The sequence below is a fragment of the Telopea speciosissima genome, chromosome 2, assembly GCF_018873765.1.
Source record: "Telopea speciosissima isolate NSW1024214 ecotype Mountain lineage chromosome 2, Tspe_v1, whole genome shotgun sequence".
Lineage (NCBI taxonomy): Eukaryota > Viridiplantae > Streptophyta > Magnoliopsida > Proteales > Proteaceae > Telopea > Telopea speciosissima.
This window is the reverse complement of record NC_057917.1, coordinates 8,262,532-8,281,165: the sequence shown is the minus strand read 5'-3', so window position 1 is coordinate 8,281,165 and position 18,634 is coordinate 8,262,532. Positions and strand designations below refer to the sequence as shown.

Genomic DNA, 18,634 nt, shown 5'->3' with positions numbered 1-18,634 from the left:
AGCCATGGGACCGAACTTTTGGATGTTTGCATTGCCATCTAGACTGACTGCCATACTTGGAGAGGCCTGGATGTAAGGGACTACTACAGGCTTGCTTGCAAATTTATTTGGTACCTGCCAAAGTATTCAAGAGAATGCCAAGCTGCACTTTGCAATCAAAGACCAGAACCCAAAGCTTCACTGAGAGATCAGAGAAGACCTCAGCCACCGAACATGGCTGCAAGTCTTCTGCTACTTGGACCACTTGGACAGAAGAAAAAAAACCCGAAAACCAGGCAGGATTACACAGAAAACTTAATCCCCTTAGTGAGTTGCAAGACCTAGTTTAGCAATTGATCTTACTAGGATGATATGTGAGGTTCATAAGAAAGAATTGATGCATTGTCTACTTACGAAAGATGCTTGAAAAAATCAATCAAGAACATTTGAATCATATTTTCAACATTTTCTAAGACAAGAAGCGCAAGGGGTGGCAAATAGAGTTTAAAGCAGGCAAAAAAAAAAAAAATGTAATATATTGAGATTCCATAAAAAGTAAAGCTTAAAAACTGGACAGAATTTCCTCTAGCTATAGCCAGGATCTGGTGCTAAAGATCCAGATGTTCAAACCATAACCCAAAATAATGGTGGAAATTAAACTGACTTATTTCCGCAACAATGTCTCATGTGTTCTCTCTGGATCTCCAAAAACAACCACCGAAGAAACCAAACTCACAACCCATACCTATAGAACTTAAGCTCAACTGTTTGATCCTTGCCATGAAGTTTAATCTCTCTATCTCAAAAATTACAAGTTCTTAAATGCTGACTCAGATTTCTGTGGAGTTAGCCTTGCTAATAGAGCCTTGTTATGACAGTGCTCAGAGTCAATGAAGTAGAATTCTCCATTGGCCTTGAATGTCACGAAAGGCCTGTTGGTCTCCGGAAGCCTGATATCTGCAAACTTGATTGTCTTTGAAACGAATGTAGCCAACCATGTCATCATCTCAACCTCAAAGCTATCTGAGCCTGGCTGCCACCTGAGCCTGTGAACATAAGGGCTCACAAACCAATGAAGGGCTCCAGTGGTAGTAGCACTGAGGAATATGACAGAGGATGCAACTGCTCCCTTCAGAATGACATTCATGTCGGGTGCAGTCATAAAAGTTATGACAGGGCCCAGCGACACAGATAGGCAGCAGGTGGAGAGAGACAGAAGTTTTACTTTCTTGATTGTGGATGAAATTGGACCGTGATAAACGATGCCAGTGTCTTCACTGTCCTCCCCTGCTTCACTTCTATGTGGTCCAATGCTGATTTTGCTGTTAGCTTCTGATGCTACAACTCTGGAAGCCCATCTCTTTTGTGCAGCATCATACATGGCAAAGTTGAAGTTGGGTTTCACAGTAGAAGGATGTTGCCATGTTCCAAACCTACATGGATGATGACCTGACAAAAGAAAAGAATTTTAAGTACCAGATACATAATTTTGAAGTTGGGGCTAGCAGGACCTGCTACTAGAATTCTGAGAAGACAAGTTGACATTCCATGTAAAATAAGATAAATACAGAGAAGAATAGGAGTTTCGAGGGTAGAATAGAGATAAGGGAAAAGAAACTTGTGTCTTCAAGTGGGTGAGCCTTGGTGCAAAGGTTAAGTTGCACTATAACAACCTGTTGGTTGCAGGTTCAAAACTTGGAAACACCCTCTCCCGTGAAGGCTGCGTACATTTGCCCTCCCAGACCCTGCAGTAGCTGGAGCCTCGTGCACTGGGACGCTCTTTTTTAAACTCGTGTCTTCAAGTGATAAATAGAATGCCAAATTGAATAACAAAGTGGAGCAAACAATATTTTCAAACTGCAGGTCCAATTTTGTAGCTTCTTGCTACTTTTCTGTTATTTCATTTGGGTCCAAAATCATTCAAAATCTTCATTCAGTTGGTAAGCCGGACCAAACTTACAACTTCACTTTGTAATCAATCAAGATATTGAGCGAAAGGGGTAACACAACTTTTTTCACTAGTTTAAAGGTAAGTTCAAACACCAAAGGTAGACCATAGAATAGCAATTTATTATTTTATGAATTTATAATTTTTTAACATAGCTGATGTGACCAAGTGCCCACCACTCATTGGAAAAAGTGATGGCAGGGCCAAGCACATGATACATTATACCTCCTAAAAGGAAAAGCGCATGTAGAATTCAATATTTCAAGCCATAGGCAATAGACATTGCGCTCCGTTTCAACCTAGAGGTCTGGGTTAAATGCATCTCACAGGTTTCCTAATTGGAGATGACTGAGGAAAAACTCAAGAAACATCTTAATGATAAAGAAGTTCACATCGGTCTAGATACAGAAACTTCTGTAGTAAAAGCTAGCCCAGGCATTTACATTTAGCCAAATGGATGTGGAAGGTGCACAAGTTTGTTTTGAGGTTAAAGATGGCTATACACGTCACTTCCATACCAAACAATTTATTAGGTATCCTAGACATAATATCTTGTAGCATGGGAATTGTAGAATATCATTTGCACCAAACCTGAACCTAAATAAGATAACAATGCTTGAGACAACTTTTCCTCTTTTCACTGAAAAAAATCAAGTGCAGATAAGGGATTTAATGCGGATTTCTTTCCCATTCACATATAATAAATAGATCAGCAGGGAAGAGGAGACCACCCTTTCTGGTTTGCAGTATTTTCAACCCCCCCCGCCCCCCCCCCCCCCCAAAAAAAAATAATATATATATATATATTCTGGGGATGCTACTTGGGATTTTTAAATCCGGTGGAATTAACTAGCAGAGGAATTGTTCACTGCAGCTCACCCAATGGAATTCAGAAAATTTACTTTCAGGAAATTTTGAACCGGAAAAATTATCCAAAAAAGAGACATTACAACCAGTCGATGCAGGGAATGAATCAAACAGAAGTTAGCATAGATCTTATTAATATTTAAAAAAACTAAACCGATTAAACAAAAGATAAAAAAGATGCAGCAAACAAAATAGTATTAAAGTGTCTAACTAAAGTTCAACTTCAAGTTCTAGGAGAAGATAAAGGAAAATAAATAAATAAAAAAAGGGAAAAAGAACGCTGCCCGGCAGTGCCCCCTACGCCCTCTCACATGGGGCAGTGAAATGACCACCCCACCCCTCCCCTTGGATGCCCGTCCACGTGCTTCCAAAAAAATAATATCCGAACTGGAAAAAAAAGACATACAAGTTCAACCGATTGGACTAATTTAGAGTCCAAAGGATGTATCCAGTGTGCACGAAGCTCCCGCCACTGCGGGGTCTGGGGAGGGTCATAATGTAATGCAGACTTACCCTGCTTTCGCAGAGGCAGTTTCCAGACTCAAACCCGTGACCACTTGGTCACAATGGAGTAACCTTACTGTTGCACTAATTAAGAGTCCATTACAAGAAAATTTAGGTAAAACAATCCTCTTTTTTGTGTGTGTGGGGAGGGGGAGGGTGTGGTGGGTGAATACAAAAGGTACTAACATTTTACCTTTTAAATCAATATTTGTAGGTGCTATATTTCTACTGCGGTAAATACATAAATTAACTTGGTAAGTGCAGTTACCCCCATCTGCTGACACAGTGGCTTTTTCCTCAGCCATCTAGTGTCATTTCCTATAATTATTCAAGATCAAATGGGGTGTTGTAGGGCTCTGTGGGAGAACTTATGGTTCAGTTGAAGTCTAAAACTTTTTTGTGAAACAGGACAAAAATTTTGTATCATGGTTCCTTTTGTTGTTTACTTGGGGGAGGGGCTGGAAAGAGAGGAATAATCATACGCTTAACATTCTCAAGACCTCAAAGATAGGATTTACAGGCAGTCATTTAAGATTCATCTCTCAGGTCAGCTTCAAAGCTGTGTGAGATGTTATGCTTTGGGGAACTGGGGGTGAACGGGACAAGATCTTTATAAAGATCCGCTCCCTCTAGATAAATTTGGATATCTGTCTAATTGGGAATGGGCCACGATCTTTCTATAGATATGATCTCTCATAGATTTGGAAATCTGTCTAAAAGCGTGGCAAGTGTCTTTCCCCCCCTGTTGCAATAAAATCCTTTCCTTATATATCCTTTCCTTATATAATAGGTTCAACATTTAAACTAATTTAAGAAGTACTGGTGCAATCCAAGGCTCTTCAAAGCATGGGTAAGGAGGGACTGAGGTACAGCCTAGAACTAGAGAACTTTAGAGGGAAAATAATGTATCAGAAATAAGTGGCTTCAAATGTCCTATAAAATGCCTAAAGACCCAAAACCTCCTCTAAATATAGACTGAAGTTTCCATGTACAGATATAGAAGATTGGCAAGGTCAAGCAGAGTTATAAAAGAGGGAAAAATAGTAGCTCACATCCATTAGCTATACAATTCCCTTCACTACAACCTTATCATGTACAGATATAGAAGATTGGCAAGGTCAAGCAGAGTTATAAAAGGAAAAATAGTAGCTCACATCCATTAGCTATACAATTCCCTTCACTACAACCTTATCAGGACCAAGAAGAGGGAAAACAGCCTCGGATACAAAAAATAGATTCGTCACTTGGTGAAGAAAAACCAAGTCCAACAACAACCTTACACACGTAGAAGTGGGCACACAATAGATAATAAACTAATAAAGCATAAAACCCAATCACAAACCACAACCTCATATGCTAAACTTTATTGCGCAACTGCATCTTTTGGCTACAACACCATGGAGATACACCACTGAATGAACAAAACATAGACGCTTTGAATATCATCATCACAAAAAATATGCAAATGTCAGCATTAACCATCAAACAGCTGCAATTTTTACCACCACAATCTCAAGTAACAACTGCAAACACTGAACACCAATTAACGAGCTTCACCCTCAACCCCAACCCCCACCTCAAAAAAAGAAGGGATGCATCAATGACCACATTTCTCCCATGACTTAGGTATTAATCACCATATACAGCATCAAATGACAAAAAAGACGCTTCATTCAACTACCTAATATCAAGCTTTACAGCCCACCAAGGAGAGAGAGAGAGAGCCTTCACTGTCAACAGTCATAAAGGACATGAATCAGGAACCATCAAGAACAGCAACCAAAGGATGGTAAAGTGCTTCAAGAAATTTTTTCAACAACATTTTATTTCTCCAAAAATTAGACGGAACCAGATCCTTTAGGTCAGTTTTTTTTAACATGTCATAATATCATAGATCCAAATGCCAGAAATCTCTATAAAAGACTGGAAATTCATCTAACATTTATCTAAACTTCCATTTTTATAGAAACTTCCACACAGAAAGTTACAGTAATTTGAATGGTTATCAAAATGAGATGCCTGGAGAACTCCTAAATGCAACTATTCTCATAAACTCTGAATAATCTATTCATTCAATTCTTATCAACAAGACTGCAAACAACATACACTATCAGAGAGTCTAGCCAACTCATCCATAAAGAGTCCAAAGCTATGCAAGGCTCAAAATGAACTCATTCTGATTAATTGGGTGGGGCCTAAGTTATCTAGAAGGCTTGGGCTTCAACAATTATAATTAGTTAAATATTTTAGAGTCCTTGTTAGTTAAGTTAGTTTGGCTACCAAGATTTAAAAAATGACTTAGCTAGTTCTTCTTCCATGTTCATGGGTATTGTTAAAACAAACATCAAACAACACACGAACAAAAACGAAAAACAGAGAAATATGACACGGAGAATTAATGTAGTTCACACACCAGTATGATGGGCTACGTCCAAGGGCGAAGGCGAAGATGTTTCACTATGTAAATCAGAGAAAGTTCCAATGGAGATCTCTCAAGAACACCCAAAACGGTGCTGCTGCTCTCTCCCAGAAACCCTAAATTGAAAACCCCAAATCCCATACTCTTTACAACGAAGCGGGTAAATAATATAAATACTCGTCCATTGGATCGGGTATCGGCCCAAGCCCTCCACTACCATCACAGATCTAAGAGAAAGTTCCATTCGGGTCACCACCAAAAATGTCAGAGCGGGTCATTCTCCGAAACGGGTACAAGAATTCGAGACATACATAACAGCTATTGTTCACAATCCCATAACAGCCCCAATCTTTCTCTCATTCTTCACTCATGCAGGCTATCGAAACCGGCAAATCAAAAGGCCTTTTTCAACCCGGTTTTGTCTGGAAAATAATTTAAATATGGGCCAGTGTTGCAGCCAATCTGATCATTGATTCCTAATCTGGAATCTAGGTTGGCTGACTGCATCATCTATGTAAACCACCTATGATTAGAATTTGGCTTGTTTCCCCTCTAGTTGTTCTACACTAGTTATAGCATCAATATATCTACTTGAAACCAAGGTACTAAAACTCGGGTCTCGGTACCAACTCGGCTCTTGGAAAAACCGAGACGAGTCGAGATCTCGCCAAGTTGGTGCATTTTTTTTTTCCAACTCGAAGCCTCAACTTTGGGTCAACCCGAGATCTGGACCCGAGATCCGAGATCTCACCGAGATATGTCGAGTTTTGTCCAGTTAGGTAAGGTATTTAAGTGGTAGGTGGGTTAAAATAATGGGTCGAAACCCAGATCCGAGATCTCGCCGAGATATTGCACTTTTGAGACTCGTAGGCAGTCTCGTCTCGGCTTTTCCAAAAACCGAGAAACTCGGCGAGATCTCGGCGAGGTCTCGCGAGTTCTCGAACTATGAACTTCTATAACTCTAGTATCTTCTGATAAATGTTGTCATGGCATTGCTGAGGCAATACCAGCCTAAATGAGGGATAACAAAACATGCTCCTAGGCATGGTCTTTGGTTAGATGCCCACTTTTTGAATGACAAGTTAATACATATGAATGCACAACATGGAAAAGTCCAAGAACTCTAACAAGTGAGCCAACACAAGTTTGAGTTATATAGCCTGCATAAGGAATATCCAGAAATTAATGCAGGCATAGTTTTTGGCTAGGCCCGTCAACCTTTTCTTCCCTCATGAACAATAAGTTGATACATATAAATGCACAAGAACATGGAAAAGTCCAAGCACTCTATATTGGCAAAAATACAACCCATGAAATCCATTGGACGACCACCTAGGAGTTCAAACATTTTGTTCTTGATCACTCAGTTCTGCAGTTATATAGTTATGGCTTAGGGGTTAGCATTTTCCTAGGACCTGCACTCTACCAACCAAACTATCTCCTAGTGTGGCCTTGGCATTTTAACAACATTGGTTCTAAGCACTCTCTTCCACCTCATTGATTACTCATACAATTTGGAGCCCAAATGAGTTCATTTTATAATTACAGAATAGCTCTTATTACTTTGGGAAAATTACATGATTAGCTATTTTTGGGTTTTCATTTACAAAACTGTCCACTCTATGTTTGAGTTAACAAAAATAGACAAAAACAAGTTAAGGTTTACAAAACTGGACAAAATAGTGTCTCTCCCTCCCACACTTACTTTTTTAGACATTTTTACCCCTGTCATTGCCTTCTCGCCTTGGCATCCTCCATTCCCTGCAACCCTACCCTTTTCCCAGCCACCGCCATTCTCTGCTACCCCAAGTAACAGAGAAAAAAAAACAAGAGATTTTTTCAGGGAGCTGCCAAGGAAGGAAGGAGAGTCACTGTTTTGTCAAGTTTTGTAAAACTAAACTTGTTTTTGTTTATTTTTGTTAACTCAAACATAGTGTGGACAGTTTTGTAAATGAAAACCCAAAAGTAGCTAATCATGGAATTTTCCCTATTTCTTTCTTTACTCTCCTCATTATACACCAGAACCTTTTTGATCCTCACTCTTAATACATTTGACATTATATTGGGCTCCATATTCCCTCTCTTCAATTGTAGCATGACTTTTCCTTCATTTAGGTTTGTTCGAACTTCGAAAACGATTTCCTCTTTCCTTTAGTTCCATGTATTAATACCAAAACCTAAACCATAATTTTCGTGGCTAGCCTCTCTCCCAAACTTGCCCTCACAGGCTGAAAGTTCTATCCTCCTATTGAGATGTAGGGTTGCCTATCTAGATCTTTGTTGTTATTTTTTGTCAAATCTGAAATGTTCCCTTTTTTTTTAATTATTTTTTTGAAGAACACGTTTTCATAAATCGTCCACCATTTTTGCCAAATCCAAATCTATGGTGCTTCTCTCTCCTAATCTTCTACTATCTTTCCCTACATGTGCATTTAAGTCCCTTCCTATAGAATCATCTCTTTGGATGGAATTCAATCAAATAATTCATCACACTAACCGAAACATCTTTAGATACTTTCATTTAATCCTACTTGAGGTGCATGAGCACTAATTATCATAGTTGTCAAGGCGACAGGCGAACCTAGGCGTGACAAAGGCGTCGCCAACTATGCTAATTATGTTAATTGTCATTTCTAAAAAACAAGTTTAATTAATAGAAATCTTACATCCTGATCTGTTAACGTCTAATATTTCATCCTTGAGATCACCTATTCTTATACTTACCCAATTAATATTACTGTCCTGCCTGAGTACCAAATTTTTATCCTTTTTACTTGTCTTTGCTATTGAATTCCCCTTTTCATTCTATATATCAACTCCAGCCTTAGACCTTACGTCCTTACCTTTATCCAAAGTCACTAGACAATATCTTACTCTCTTGTGTAAGTTTCTTTATCCATCCAACCTGCAGTGCGGAACAATTACCTATTTCTCACCACAAGCAAGTACCAATGTGACACACGTTTCCAAAAGATGCCTCAACTATACCTTGCTAAATCATCACTGCACATTCTCATCATGTAACAGACAGGGAATGTATGCAGAGAACGGATAATAGCAACCAAAAAGAAGAAATGAATTATAATATAACTAATAAATTCTATAAATATAAATGTTGAGATACGTTTAGATATGAATTATGGGACAACATATAAAAAAAATAAAATTTGGGGGTCGAAAAGTGGGAAAATTTATGTTGCATAGATTATAGCATTTTCTATGTATGGGATTACTGCATTACAGGCTTCAATTAGTTCTTCTTGCTTCAGAGAAACCTGGAACCTGTTAGTTTTAAGCCAACATGGATTATTGCCGGTCTTACATGAGGTTGATCACTGTAGAGAGGAAACAGTAACCATAAGGACAGGTTCATTTAGAATATGCCATCACGGAATGCAACTCAGAATCTTTTCCTCTATATTTTAAGAGTGTCCAATCCAGGAAACCACAAAAATCACACACTATTGCATAAATTTAGCGGCAGATTGACATCAGCAAAGGTTCAACTTGTTCGCTCACAACAAAAGTAAACTAAAAGTCTCCATATTGTTGGTTATCTTTGGTTGCATGCAAGATAGTAAATAGAGTTCATCAACAGCAAATCCGTGATTACAGCTCGAAAAGATCACATATTGACTTGCTGAGCACCCTCAAGGTTGCCACTGAAACATCATGAGAAGAGATGAAATTAAGAAATTTGGACATGATAACGTACTGATGAAATTTATATATTGTTCAATTTTGCATATAGAAATTTATTAGGGATAACGATCAGGTTACAACAACCTGAACGTTATTCCATCATTGTCAGATATCTTCATTTTGAATTTTGTATGTTTAAATTCAAATGTAGTCAGCTCTTATCTCCTAATCTCTAGGAGTTTCCCTTTAACTAACACAGCGTAAAGACCTATATATCAGCACTCACTCAATGTACACAACACGTGAAAAATTACAAGAATTCGAACTGTTATTAACTCACTTTGCAGAGTTTACATGGTATCAAAGCGTCCCTGAAGGCCAACGCCCTACTCTGCCACCACTCTCTTTCAAAATCTTCAATGGCAACGTCTTCCACCACTACCGCGTCTTCACCCTCTCTTGTCTCTACCACCCCTTTCTCCTACAATTTTATTCATCCTATTCCCATTAAGCTGGATCACTTTATCTGCTTTGGCGATCTCAACTGCTGCCCTTCCTTCGTGGCAATAAACTAGAGGGCTACATCGATGGCTCCCATGTCCTCCCCGTTTTCTAACACACCTGAAACCGCTTATTCCACCTCCACCATCCCTGAAACCGCTTCTTCTACCCTCACTATTACACCAAATCCCGCATTCGCTATCTAGCACCAACAAGACCAACTCTTGCTCGGTTGGATTCTCTCCTCTCTCCTGCGCCCGTCTTGGCTCAAGTAGTTTGGGCCGATTCTTTGCATGCCGTTTGGACCTTCCTAGAGTGTCTCTTTGCTTCCACTTCTCGTGCAAGGATAATGCAGCTCCGCCTGCAACTCCAAACCACCACGAAGAACTCAAGCTCCGTCTACTTTTCAACCTAAAGCCATTTAAGTCCACACCGTTAATTTCAGGCGTTAAATTCTAACGGATTTGAATTTGAAGAATGTAATGTACAGACCCTTGCTAGGTCATCTTCCCCAAATCGTTTTCCCAAAATCCATCTTCTATTTCTGAAACTTCTTTCAAAACCCATATACCTAAATGGAAAATTATCACCTCCAGTTTGCTGACCGGCCCAGTTCCCCAGTTCCTCTAATATGGGGATGGTGGACCCTACCCGGACAGAGTGTTTCAACCCCCCTTTGTTAGAGGAACTGGGGAACTGGGCCAGTCAGCAAACTGGAGGTGATAAAGATCCATACCTAAATGCCCTTGGGTTGCAATCGATTAAGAACAGAGAAGAAGACGAAGAGGGCAGGGGGCTAGGGTTCTGCTCTCTAATGGCTACCACTTGGAACGATCTCTTCGACATCTTGTTTTTCATGTCGGGCATTACAGTCCCCTGTTTCAGCATCGATTCACGGAAGAACTTCCCTGGTTCTACCCACCTGTTCTGCGATTGCGCTGATTTTGTTTTGAATGAAAAATAATGATCGAAGCTTGAATCGGATCACTTTCAGAGAGTTCAGAGTAAATCGTGCTCCTCACTATTCAGAGAGTGTGAGAATAGTGAGGTTATTCTGATCAATTTGAAGTAACATTAAATCTGATTTCTGATTTTTTTCCCCCTTTCACTTGTGTGTTCTTATTCGTTTCCTTCTTCATCTTCTTAACCGTAGCCATCTCATCTCCAGAGCTGTCTGCAACCCAATAGTGCTTGTTACCATAAAGCGGTGCAGCCATCATGGTCCTGAGCACTGTGGCTATCCCGGCTTTGCGGTATCTTGCACCGCCGCAAAGGAAACTGTGCTTGAACTGCCATTGGTTTTTTGCAAGGAACATTAACTAAACATCACAGACAATGGATCTATATTATCCAGATCGCTGCCTTCCTCAAAGGATTATTTATCTCAATTTATCTGCTTCTCCCTTCCTTCAAGGATCTCAAGAAGTTTCTGATTATACTAGTGTCAATTTCTTCAATGTTCAACAACAGAAACAGAATGAAAAACTCTTGGCTATGGGCAGCTGATATCCTGCCTTGGCATCCCTGGGGCACCAAGTTCTCTTATCTAAAGCCAAGAGATCTGGATGGGATTTCTTACATTAGTGCCCTAGGTTATTATGTCATGCTGGGTTGGTCTGAACCATGGTGTTGGGATTGTGAAGAAAATAGAGAATATTGCAGATTGAAGAACACCAACACAAATCAACCTCAAACTGTAGGATGGTGTGAGAACGAGGCAAGATCCATCAATGGATTGGAGTCAATTTGCAGGTTTGGGAAAGATAAGCAGCAGGTTCAACCCCTTGGCCAAGATAAGAGAAGGGTGGTTAGAAGAAAGGGTAGTTTGGTCAATAAAATTTTTTTTACGTCAACGCCTGGAAGTACCGGAGTGGACTTAAATGCCTTTAGTATTCTACCCAAAAAATATAGTATAATCTTGATTGTGCAACTCTGGAAAATTCCTATGAGTCGCTCACTTGGTCAAAATATTTCGCCTCTATAACATTTTTTTATACCATCAAATACAAGCCCACTTGTTAACAAAAAAAAAAACATACTCACCAAAACCTGCAGAACTCTGCACAACTAACACATCAACAGATCTCATTGCATTCCCCGAATCCGGGTCACACCTATGAAAGATTGGAATTCAACAACTCATTGCATCCCCGAAGTTTGGGTCACACATACGGAAGATTGGATGGTTGCGGGCTTATCCGCTATGTCAATACATAATGGGGACCAATAGTTTCGATCAGAAGGTATTTACAAAAATCATTAACCAAGAGAGAAAGAGAGAGAGAGATGATATTTATTCATTCAATGATAGAGTGACGTTGGAACTAAAAAAAATGCAAGATTTATTAATATTTATCTCTTGCTTGAATACTGAACAACATCAATAACTCGAACCCTTCCATTGATAGGTAATTTTAGACAAGTTTCCTTTAAAGTGGATACCTGAATCAAAAAAATCTAATGGTCGATGAAATGAATCCTGATAGCAAGAAAGATTCTTCGGATCATCCAGATTTCTCCAAGAGGTTTTGAATAAAACAACCTATTCATTTTTCATTTTTTTTCATATTGAATAAATAATAAGAATGAGAAGTGTTAAGCTTTTTATCATCCTAGCATCAAGCTATTTTTCCGCAACCAATCACATGAAAATTTGCAATACTTGCTTTAGCACATATATGGCAATCCTCAACTAAAAATAGGTGAGAGACCTGGCTTGGAGACTTGGGAAGGAGTTATTAAGTGTTCGCGTGAATGGATGGGTGAGACCTTCTTGGCACAAAATAAATAGATGTCCGAATAAAAAATTCCATTCAATTCTATCAAATGCTTTGCAAAGGTCAAACTTAATGGTCATATATCCTAATTGTCCTGTCTTAGATCTCATTAAGTACAAGATTTCATGGACAATGTAAATATTGTCCGAGATTGAACGAGATGGATCTAGAAGAGAAAACATAAGCTAATAGGACGAAAATGACTTATAACCTCATGATGTTTCGTTTGATATTAAGATAACTGCCGTTTGGTTAAAATCATGAAACATAAATATGTTATTAAAGAAATGGATTTATAAGATAACATTTTCCCTCCAAATTTCCAATGGATCAGGATCGTCTCTAAGGAGCAAGGAATAGTCAGGTTGTTGTCAGCCATTGAATTGTGCAGCACACATCCCTAAGCGTGCATCGAGATGCATGCAACACAACTCAACCACTAGATGTCCCCTGGCAGCCCCCTAGGCGCACACCTCCGTGTAGACGAGCTAAATTCATTTCCAATGTACTCTTCCACCTAGGGGTCCATTTTATATAAGGTTCTATCTCGACAGGAAGGAGGGATTGTTGGCACCTTGGGAACGTAAAATCTGTCTTGATGTAACATGTTTATTCCACTTGCAATTGCTATATCATAAGCTACAACACATTTTAAACTAAAATCTCTACCATCTCCAAAATCAAATTTCCCCATGTCAATTGTTTTTTTTTTTTTAAATTTTCATCTAATCCGGATTTACTATACTTGTACACTAATTATATTACCTTTTTTTCCAACACAAGTTTGAGGGAACATTTTTATCTACTACTATTCCCACCCCTTTTCTATTATTTCCATCCCTAATAAACCAAATTTTACACAGGCTATGATAATTTTCCTCCGTATGTCATACGTACCAACTAAAATTCCTACATTCCAAGATGCTAATCTATCACCCCTCATTTTTGTCATAATCCAATATACAAAATTTTTGATCATCTGGTTCCTCAATAAACATAGTTTTCATAGATCAAATAATTGAGTCACTTATCCAACAAAACAATGACATCTTACATTGCAAAAAAAGAAGTAACCAATCAGTGTACAAACTAAACAATACTCACGTATGGGTAAAGATTAATGATACCATAAAACAGTATCAACACTTTAGACCCCTTCACAGACAACCATGTCGAGGATTCACAATCGGCCTTATAGGAAAAACTACTGGAATTGATTTAAACACTAGCACAAATCAATACTAAGGAGAATTTAGCAGATTTTTTTAAAAAGAAAAATAAATGCAAACCAATATTTCTAGTTTACATCAACTTTTGTTGTTACGGAAACCGACAAATCTTTGCTAGCAGCACACACAATCATTTAAGTTACAAGATCAAAAGCTATTAAACAAAGAAATACAGGGAAAGAAAACATCCATTCAAAGTCATTTGCCAACTTATGGGCATAAAATATAATAATAAACCGTTTTGAGTTTTAAAATAAAGGTTGATGGGAAAAAAAGAGAAGAAACTCTAAAAGAAAACTAGACAAAGGTTACTCATTCTTAAGATCAATAGTCAAAATCCAATAATATATTTCTCGAATCGATCCATTTCTAAAGAAGTAGCAATTTCAATACTGCACAAGTGTCCAAAACGTATAGAATCAGAAATAGATATAAACTTTTGTAACGAAACATGTCAAATATACACAAATCTAATAAAAATTTGGAATAGATAAAACCCAAATAAAACACTGAAGCGCATGTCCATTTAGGATACTTAATCATTGGATATTCAAGTTTCCAACCTCAACCTAAAGACGAAACACATTCAATAGTTAAGCGCCAATATAAAGATCGCTAAATCATTAACAAATTATAATTCAACAGATAATCTAATGGAAAAAAAATGTAGAAACAAGGGATAAGGATGACGTTAAGAAGACCCCCTCCATTAGTCTCATTGGCCATGTAGTCCCCAATCCTGTGTTATGCGTTATAAAACTAAGTGCATCATTCTGTAAATATAGTTTTCATAGGTCAAACAATTGGGTCATTTATCCAACAAAGCAATGACATCTTACATTACCAAAAATAGAAGTAACCAATCAGTGTAAAAACTAAACAATATTCACGTATGGATAAAGATTAATGGTATCATATAACAGTATCAACACTTTGCGTCGCCTCACAGATAACCATGTCGGGGATTCACAACCGACCCTATAGAAAAAACAACTAGAACTGATTTAAACATTAGCACAAATCAATACTAAGAAGAATTTAGGAGATTTTTTAAAAATGAAAAATAAATGCAAACCCATTATTTCTGGTTTACACCTACTTCTGTTGTTACGAAAACCGACAAATCTCAGCAACAGCAGCACACAATCATTTAAGTTACAAGATCAAAAGCTATTTAACAAAGAAATACAGGCACAGAAAACATCAATTCAAAGACATTTGCCAACTTATTGGCATAAAATATAATAATAAACCGTTTTGAGTTTTAAAATAAAGGTTGATGGGAAAAAAAGGAGAGGAAACTCTAAAAGGAAACAAGATAAAGGTTACTCATTCTTCAGATCAAGAGTCAAAAGCTAATAGTATATTTCTCGATTCGATCCATTCCAACAGAAGCAGCAATTTCAATACTGCACAAATAAGAGTCCACAACGTACAGAATCAGAAAACGATATCAACTTTTGCAGTGAAACAAGTCCTACACAAATCTAGTAAAAATTTGGAATAGATAAAACCCAATGCAAATGCTGAAGCGCATGTCCACTTAGGATACTTCATCATTGGATATTCAAGTTTCCAAACTCAACCTAAAGAGGAAACAAATTCAACAGCTCAGCGCCAATTTAAAGATTACAAAATCAATAACAAATTATAATTCAATCGATAATCTAATGGAAAAAATGTAGAAACATGGATAAGTATTATGTTAAGAAGACCCCCTTCGTTAGTCTCACTGGCCATGTAGTCCTCAATCCTGTGTTATGCGTTCTAAAACTAAGTGCATCACTATGTAAACATAGTTTTCATAGATCAAACAATTAGGTCAATTAGGTCACTTATCCAACAACGCAATTACATCTTACATTGCCAAACAAGAAGTAACCAATCAGCGTAAAAACCAAACAATATTCACGTATGGGTAAAGATTAATGGTACCATAAAACAGTATTAACACTTTGCACCGCCACACAGATAACCATCTTGGGGATTCACAACGGACCCTATAGAAACAACTACTAGAACTGATTTAAACACTAGCACAAATCAATACTAAGAAGAATTTAGGAGAATGTTTTACAAAGAAAAATAAATGCAAACCCATTATTTCTGGTTTGCACCAACTTCTGTTGTTACGAAAATCGATAAACCTCTGCAACAGCAGCACACACAATCGTTTAAGTTATATAAGAAGGAAATACAGGCAAAGAAAACATCAATTCAAAGCTATTTGCCAACTTATGGGCATAAAACAAAATAATAAACCGTTTTGAGTTTTAAAATAAAGGCTGATGGTAAAAAAAGAGAGGAAATTCTAAAAGGAAACAAGACAAAGGTTACTCATTCTTCAGATCACGAGTCCAAAGCTTCGATCCATTCCTATAGAAGCAGCAATTTCAATACAGCACAAGTAAGAGTCCATAACGTATAGAAAAAGAAATACATATCAACTTTTGTAACGAAACAAGTCATATATACACAAATCTAATAAAAATTTAGAATAGATAAAACCCAATTCAAACGTTGAAGCGCAGGTCCATTTAGGATAATTCATCATTGGATATTCAAGTTTCCAAACTCAACCTACAGACGAAACAGATTCAACAGTTCAACGCTAATTTAAAGATCATTAAATCATTAACAAATTATAATTCAATCGATAATCTAATGGAAAAAATGTAGAAATAGGGATAAGTATGATGTTAAGAAGACCCCCTCCGTTAGTCTCATTGGCCATGTAATCCTCAACCCTGTGTTATGCGTTATAAAACTCATTGCATCACTCTGTAAACATAGTTTTCATAGATCAAACAATTGGGTCACTTATCCAACAAAGCAATGACATCTTACATTGCCAAACAAGAAGTAACCAATCAGTGTAAAAACCAAACAATATTCACATATGGGTAAAGATTAATAGTACCATAAAACAGTATCAACATTTTGCGCCACCTCACAGATAACCATGTCGGGGATTCACAACCTACCCTATAAAAAAAACTACTAGAACTGAATTAAACACTCTCACAAATCAATACTAAGAAGAATTTAGGATATTTTTATAAAAACAAAAATAAATACAAACCCAATATTTCTGGTTTACACCAACTTCTGTTGTTACGAAAACCGACAAGTCTCTACAACAGTAGCACACACAATCATTTAAGTTCAAGATCAAAAGCTATTTAACCAAGAAATACAGGTAAGGAAAACAGCTATTCAAAGCCATTTGCCAACTTATTGGCTTAAAATATAATAAACTGTTTTAAGTTTTAGAAAAAAGGATGATGGTAAAAAAGGAGAGGCAACTCTAAAAGGAAACAAGACAAAGGTTACTCATTTTTCAGATCACGAGTCAAAAGCCAATAGTATATTTCTCGATTCGATCCATTCCTAAAGAAGCAGCAATTTCAATACGGCACAAGTAAGAGCCCACAACATATAGAATCAGAAATAGATATCAATTTTTTTAGCGAAACAAGTCATATATACACAAATATAATAAAAATTTGGAATTGACAAAACCCAATTCAATCGCTGAAGCGCGTGTCCATTCAGGATACTTCATCATTGGATATTCAAGATTCCAAACTCAACCTAAAGACGAAACAGACTCAACAATTCAGTGCCAATTTAAAGATCACTAAATGAATAACAAATTATAATTCAAACGATAATCTAATGGAAAAAAATGTAGAAATAAGGATAAGTATGATGTTAAGAAGGCCCCCTCCGCTAGTCTCATAAGCCATGTAGTCCTTAATTCTGTGTTATACGTTATAAAACTAACTGCATCTCTGTAAACATAGTTTTAATAGATCAAACAATTGGGTCACTTATCCAACAAAGCAATGACACCTTACATTGCAAACAAAGAAGTAACCAATCAGTGTAAAAACCAAAAAATATTCACGTATGGGTAAAGATTAATGGTACCACAAAACAGTATCAACACTTTGACCCGTCTCACAGATAACCATGTCGGGGATTCACAACCGACCCTATAGAAAAACAACTACTAGAACTGATTTAAACACTAATAAAAATCAATACTAAGAATAATATAGGAGATTTTTTAAAAAGAAAAATCAATTCAAACCCGTTATTTTGGTATACACCAACTTCTGTTGTTACGGAAACTGACAAATCTCTGCAACAACAGCACACAAAATCATTTAAGTTACAAGATCAAAAGCTATTTAACAAAGAAATACAAGCAAAGAAAACATCATTTCAAAGCCATTTGCCGACTTATGGGCATAAAATATAATAATAAACCATTTTGTGTTTTAAAATAAAGGTTGATGGTAAAAAAGGAGAAGAAACTTTAAAAGGAAAACAAGACAAAGGTTACTCATTCTTCGATCACGAGTCACAAGCTAATAGTAGATTTCTGATTCGATCCATTCCTATAGAAGCTAAAGTAGATTTCAATCCATTCGCACAAGTAAGAGTCCATAACGTAAAGAAATAGAAATAGATATCAACTTTTGTAGCGAAACAAATCATATACATATAAATCAAATAAAAATTTGGAATAGATAAAACCCAATTCAAACGCTGAAGCGCATGCCCATTTAGGATACTTCATCATAGGATATTACAGTTTCAAAACTCAACCTAAACACAGTTCAACGCCAATTTAAAGATCACTAAATCAATAACAAATTATAATTCAACCGATAATCTAATAGAAAAAATGTAGTAACAGGGTTAAGTATGATGTTAAGCAAACCCCCACCGTTAGTTTCATTGGCCATGTAGTCCTCAA

General features: G+C 37.2%; 1 protein-coding gene across 1 annotated transcript; it reads right to left on the bottom strand.

The window, feature by feature from the left end:
- Positions 1–538: 538 nt before the first annotated feature.
- LOC122649488 lies at positions 539–1,461 on the bottom strand. The gene has a single exon (XM_043842672.1). It carries the CDS (start codon positions 1,358–1,360, stop codon positions 788–790), a length of 573 nt encoding a protein of 190 aa, XP_043698607.1. The 5' UTR covers positions 1,361–1,461; the 3' UTR covers positions 539–787.
- Positions 1,462–18,634: the final 17,173 nt, after the last annotated feature.

Coding starts and splice junctions, on each gene's coding strand:
- LOC122649488 (XM_043842672.1), bottom strand. CDS start 1,360: ATGTATGATGCTGCACAAAAGAGATGGGCTTCCAGAGTTGTAGCATCA.